This window comes from Anoplopoma fimbria, chromosome 18 (assembly GCF_027596085.1).
Source record: "Anoplopoma fimbria isolate UVic2021 breed Golden Eagle Sablefish chromosome 18, Afim_UVic_2022, whole genome shotgun sequence".
NCBI classification, from domain to species: domain Eukaryota; kingdom Metazoa; phylum Chordata; class Actinopteri; order Perciformes; family Anoplopomatidae; genus Anoplopoma; species Anoplopoma fimbria.
This window is the reverse complement of record NC_072466.1, coordinates 10,380,286-10,386,254: the sequence shown is the minus strand read 5'-3', so window position 1 is coordinate 10,386,254 and position 5,969 is coordinate 10,380,286. Positions and strand designations below refer to the sequence as shown.

Sequence of the window (5,969 nt, the reverse complement as noted above, 5' to 3'; positions counted from 1 at the left end):
TTAAATAGTAATACTGTTCTCAATCTGAGTAGGGTTCAGGTAAGTGTAGGGTAGTTCAAGCTGCAAGTTTCTTGCTACAATTGTTTCACTAAAGTAGGACAACTCTGCTTGAAACTCCTTAATCATCTGCTTTGGGGCAGGCTCATCGAATCGTTCTTCGGGGTATGTACCCATGGGAACCTGTCAAAAGGACAAAACGAAAGAGTAAACATATCGAAAGAGTATTGTGTTGGATACAATGCTTTTCTAAAGCAATTTTAAATTGTAGATGGGTTATAATGAGCGTTTATCAACACCAAACCTACTATGTCAGTGTACTTCTCTGTAAGTATCCAACCCAGTGCTCCAAAGCTGCTCGTCTCGCCAACATTTGGGAGGGTCTCCAAAATTGTCTTCATGCTTGACTGCCCCTTAGTGGTTGGAGGAGGTTTGCGCAGCAGAAGTGAGGCATTGGGCATCCAGGAGCAGTAGTCGAACTAAATTATGAAAGAAATTTCAATATGTTACAACTTTGATAGAAAACTTATTCAATAAACTAATTTTAATGTCAAACATTGCAGAAAAAGTTATGTTAGTCTACAATGCAATTTAGCAGTCATGGACCAGTCCCAAAGACTACTCGACTAGTTAATTAATCAGGGGAGATAGCCTGTATCAAATATGTTTTCCATCTAATATCAATGATTAATTCTCATCAAAAAGATAAAATAACAGCTTATTTGGGCAGAATGCTGGCACCAAACCACCGATGAACGATAAGTTTATAACGATGCACAGACGGCTGGTTTGATAGATATTCTGCTAAACTTCTACCCCAATGTAATGCTCAGCTAAAGAAAAAATGTGATATACTTAAAGCAGATTGCAGACCTGCCAAATGTTCAGAAGTCTGTTAGTGTTAAAACTAACTCATACATAATCAAACATGAATACATATTCCAATGTCACAACTATTTACCTGCCCATTGTTTACTGCAGCATGTTGAACCGTCACTGTGAAGATCACCATGGTGATGAATTTGATCACCTCCTTGACAGTTTGAAAGCTTGCTGGACACCCTGTTGGTAGCACAATGACTGTTAGTTGATTATCGGTAATCCCTACCTTTGGTAAATATTAAAGGCTACTATTAAGTTTTTATATATCTTGTGTACACAAATGACTTCAGAACACGGGTTAGATACCTGAGGCTTTGTTTCCTAAGAAGCCATGTGTGAATATCTCACTGATCCATTCCTGCAGCTCAGTGTCTTTACGCACTTCACTGTCTGAAGGATAGTAGTACTCCACTACTGCCTGCACAAAGCTAGTGAACACAAAATAACCAGATATAAAATGTCATATGTGAATAAGACAGAAAGATTATTTTGCTTGTAGAATAAATCATTATGAACAGTTGCGATATTTTTTGAAAGACCTGTTGATGATGTTCCACAGCTTCAGGCCATCATCTCTGTAGTAGAAGTTGGGGATTGATTCCAGTCCTCGTGCAGTGATGTTCTCTGGCAGACAGAGGGAGCTGTAGGTCGTTTCGGAGAGAGCCCTTCTCATGAGCTCTGTCATTCCGTCAAATCCAAGTGAACTCTAATAAATCAAAAAGTCACAAATATTTACCATCAAACACATTTCTTGAAGTAAAAGAATCAAGCATTGTTAAAAAGTCAAAGGCTATAAATTATATTTGCAATGGTGCAATCGAATTGGAGTAGTTTGAATACTGTATTTTACAGAGCCATACTATACTTAAAGCCCCGTCAGGTCCAAAAAGAGATGTGCGGCCTCCAGTGTTTATGTACAGAGTGTACCGGAAGTGTGGAAACAGCAGCTGTGCAGACAAAGGGAAGAATTCATAGAAAAGTCAAAGTAAGATGCTTATTTGAGCAAACAACAGGCATTTTGTTTGTGTTGATCACCAAAGGAAGCCATAAGCAAAAAAAAAAAAAAAAACAAGACTAAACCTTGAAGGATGCAAAGTTCTTGATCTCTAACAAGTTAAATGTCACTTCAAAAGCTAAAAAGTGAAAAACGAAGAGTCAAAAGAGTCATGTTCAGAGTGGGTTCACCATCGATAGAAAATAATACCACATTCTTAGTAAAGATCTTGTTTTGAATTGAACATTTCAGGGATCTAGATAGAATGCTGGGGTTGGACTCCCAAGTATATCTTTGGTCTGCACTATTAAGACCTTTGCTTACATGGATTAACACATACACAATTGGTTTACTAGGGAAAAGAGCCTCTGTGGGATGTGCCTTTCAATGTGCTATATTTTCTAGTCTATAAAAGATACTCAAATCGTGGTGTGTCGAGGTTCACTTTAAGTATTTCAAGAATCATACGATCAGCTTTACCAAGGAAATTTCTCGTTTAGTCTTAATGACTGTATATCAGAAGGGCAACATCCCATATAGCTGTAGGCTTTAAAAAGTGGTCAGACTGTGGACTTACCAAACGCAATATCAAAAACAGAGAGTTTATTGACCAGAAACAAAGGTGCCTGGCTGTAACTGATACAAGGAACGTTGGGGTTTTATGTGAAACTACTTTCCAATTTGACTATACTTTAATACGTCATAGCATATTGTAATGGGTTTGTTAATGTAATATATTGGAAGGGCAGGGTGCTTCCTCAGTTTATACCTCTAAGGAAGTGTCTTTCAAAATGATTCATAAATATTACCTTACCAATCACTACATGCAGAAATTCTAAAAAGAGAAAAACACAAACTGCTCTTTCTGTGATGAAAATTAAGATGTACATTTTTTAGCATTGTTCTTTTTACACCAAGAAATTCTGCCAAGAAATTTGCAGATTTGTCATTGATCATATCTTAAATGACTCAATCAATAAAAAGTCAGATAATCAGTTCAGATCAAGGGAATAGATTAAAAAAAGTGCACCAGCACTCTGACCTCTGCTGTGTCATCATACCTTATAGAGGGGATGAACCACAGAGAAGCTGCGGAGAGCGGAAAGAGTATAGACTTCTGCCAGAAAGTGAGTTTTCATGAGGTGCTGGACTGCTTGATGGTCAATGGAATCTGCATTTTTAATAAACATCTTGGCAAGCAGCCAGTCAGTCTCCTGTAATGTAATGGTCACTGGGCACAAAGATGGGGTTCTCCGCAGAAGGTTGTTGATGCAACTGGAATTTGACAAAAACATGTTTTATTTTGGTATGTTAAAATAGTGCAACTGGACTTTTGAAAGCATAGAAATGTACTGTGGAATGTAATGTGATCATGTAACTAGACCTGTATTGCAATGGGCATCAGTTTGTTTTCTGGGTTCGAGTAGAGCAAACAGAGACCAGCAGTCACGTGCAGAGGTTCACCATTATAGGCTCTAGGGGGTATTCCATCCATCTTCTTCTGGTCATAGAGGAATATATTGCCTTTCTGAATGGGAAAGAAAGAAAGAGGAAAGAATTGTATTAAACATCAATGAGTTTCACAGATAAATCGAGGCAATATCATGTTTTGATTATACACACACAAATCGTCTCTCAAAGCAGAGATTATCTCCGAATTAAAGCCACTCTTCTTTCATACCTTCATTTCCTCCTGCAGAGAGCTTCCCTCTTCCAGGAACGGCTTCACCATCTCCTCTGTGACTGGAAAGTTTGGGGGAAGCTCTGAGCAGCGCTTGATCACATTTGGATTGACTGCGTTCAGAAACTGGGATCCATAAAAATCATCTTCCTTCCAGTGCTCTGCAACATACTCTGAAAATTGTAAATATGATAATATTATATCCAATGTCTCACTTTTTTGAAGCGTAACGTCATAATCACAGTCACTAAAAGATTGATGGTTTGATTGATGGCATCACGCAGAGCCTGTTTTTTAAAATTATAATAATTGAACATGTCCTTGAAAATTACATTTTTGAAGTCCAATGCAATCATAGGTATTCAATATATTTAACGAAATATACATTTTTTGAAAATAGCTTATTGAAAGAAGTGTTTCTTGGGTTTACTTTATCCCTAAATGAAAAATGAGAGCGCGACTATTTGTGTGCACAATTCGAGAATTAGAAAAAAAAGGTGAAACTAAAGGTGAATTATTTTTGCCAGAAGAATATTTGTTAAAAAAAAAGTTAAATCCAAGACAGATTACAGAGATCACTTTTTGTTATGAAACTATGACACTGACAGTGTTGTTGCACTGCAGTTCTGGAAAATGGGGGAAATAATCTACCTGACATTGTTGTCTTTTTCTGCCAAAAGATTTTTTTCATGTCTTCAATGCTTTCCCATTTTTCAGTCGATCCAAATAGCCCCTTGAGCTTGAGTTCAATGCCACTGAAGTAAAGCAGGTAAAAAAAAAAGGTTTACAGAATACAGAATTAAACAGCACACTGACATGTAAGTTTGTAATGTAATGTTTCTAATGTACTTTTTGCCTTGAGACATTGATAATATGACTAAATTTGAGTTGTGTCCTTTGCATCTATGTAGACCCACGTTATCATTTTTTGACGACGAATCTCAGTTGATTTGGACTTAGAGAAGCCGATTTCAGCCGGGAGCTCAGCAGAATCATTGAAATGGTTGATATGGGGTAGTCCTTCTTCCATAATCTTCCATCTAAAAAAAAAAGAAGAAATTACTGAAAAGCGCCTTGACATTTCTCCTGATGAACTTCTGAGGACATAACAGTGGCTCATACTGTACTGCACACATAAAAACACTTACTGGTAGAATCTCCTTTTCAGAATCAGCTCATTTTTGCGGTGGTCAATCAACAAGGGATGGTCTTCCTCAAAACCCTTCAAGGCTGAAGCATGAAAAGAACATAACATCAGTAACATTTTAAAGGGCAAAATTTGAATCAACTATTTGGGGAACTTGAAGCAGACCTCTCCCTCCTCTCAGCTCCACCAGTTCTCCTCTGGAGATCCATCTGTAACAGGGGAAAAGAACGGCTTCTCCTTCTGGAGTCGTCACCACTATTTTAGAGAGGTACCACTCATCTTCTGGGAGAAATAAGAAAGGGTCTTTCTCCACATTGACCAGCAGAAGTTTCCCCAGAGACAGACTGCTTTTGATGATGTAGGTCCCTGTCTAGAAAAATAAAGCTTTATTTAATATCTGGATTCGCATGAAAACATACATATTAATAGACGGTCATGCTGATTGGCTTATTGAGGCTATTCTGGCAATATGGGATGCTTTACGTATAGGCATAATTGCAGTAGAGTAAAATAAGTGCAGTAAAATACTTTGGTTATCTAGTCTTAAAAGAGGTATGCACTCATGTAGACATATGCCACCCAAACACTCATGCATGCACAAAAAACTGCCAGTATATTCTTGTCAACTAAATTTGAGACATGCATATTGAATAATGGTCAACAATTGGATTCAACTTACCGTCCCAGTTTTAAAATCTGCACCGTAGTTATCCAATTCAGTCCGCTCACTCTCCCCTCCAGTTCCAATTACGGTTACGTGTATGTGATCAAATGTGCTGGCATTTGTCATGTTCCCTGTTGTCACTTCTAGCTTGTACTCAGCCATGGCCATTCAGTAGCGATTCTGTTTGTATTTGAAAAATGTAATTCAATTTCTAAACTCTCTGACAAATTTTGCTCCTTTTTATGTCCCTGCAGCTCATGCACCTCCCACTTTAGGTTCAGTAACAGCAAATCATTTAGGTATGACTTGTAAGAAATGATTAAACTATCAAATATCAGAGAAGGTTCATTTACATCCGTTATCTTTAACATTTGCAAATCCACAAGCAAATCATACCCTCCTGTCTATAAAGAAAGCACAGACAAATGGTACAAAAGTATTGTACACATACATTTATAATTAGTTCTTGGTAATTGTATGCCTTTGTTCGTTAGATAGCAATAGTAGAGAGACATAAGAGGAAATGGGAGATGGACAACAAAAGTCCTCAGTGGTCAGGGTTAAGATTAGGGATGCACCGATCCAACTTTTTAAATCCTGATAG

General features: G+C 37.6%; 1 protein-coding gene across 1 annotated transcript; it reads right to left on the bottom strand.

The window, feature by feature from the left end:
* On the bottom strand, positions 1–5,527 carry LOC129107577 (hydroperoxide isomerase ALOXE3-like). The gene is given in 15 exon segments (XM_054619080.1): positions 1–180; positions 306–476; positions 959–1,059; positions 1,186–1,307; positions 1,419–1,585; positions 1,740–1,826; positions 2,935–3,099; positions 3,101–3,148; positions 3,258–3,401; positions 3,555–3,727; positions 4,206–4,309; positions 4,472–4,594; positions 4,703–4,784; positions 4,867–5,071; positions 5,381–5,527. Coding segments are annotated over 15 exon segments (2,019 nt in total).
* Positions 5,528–5,969: the final 442 nt, after the last annotated feature.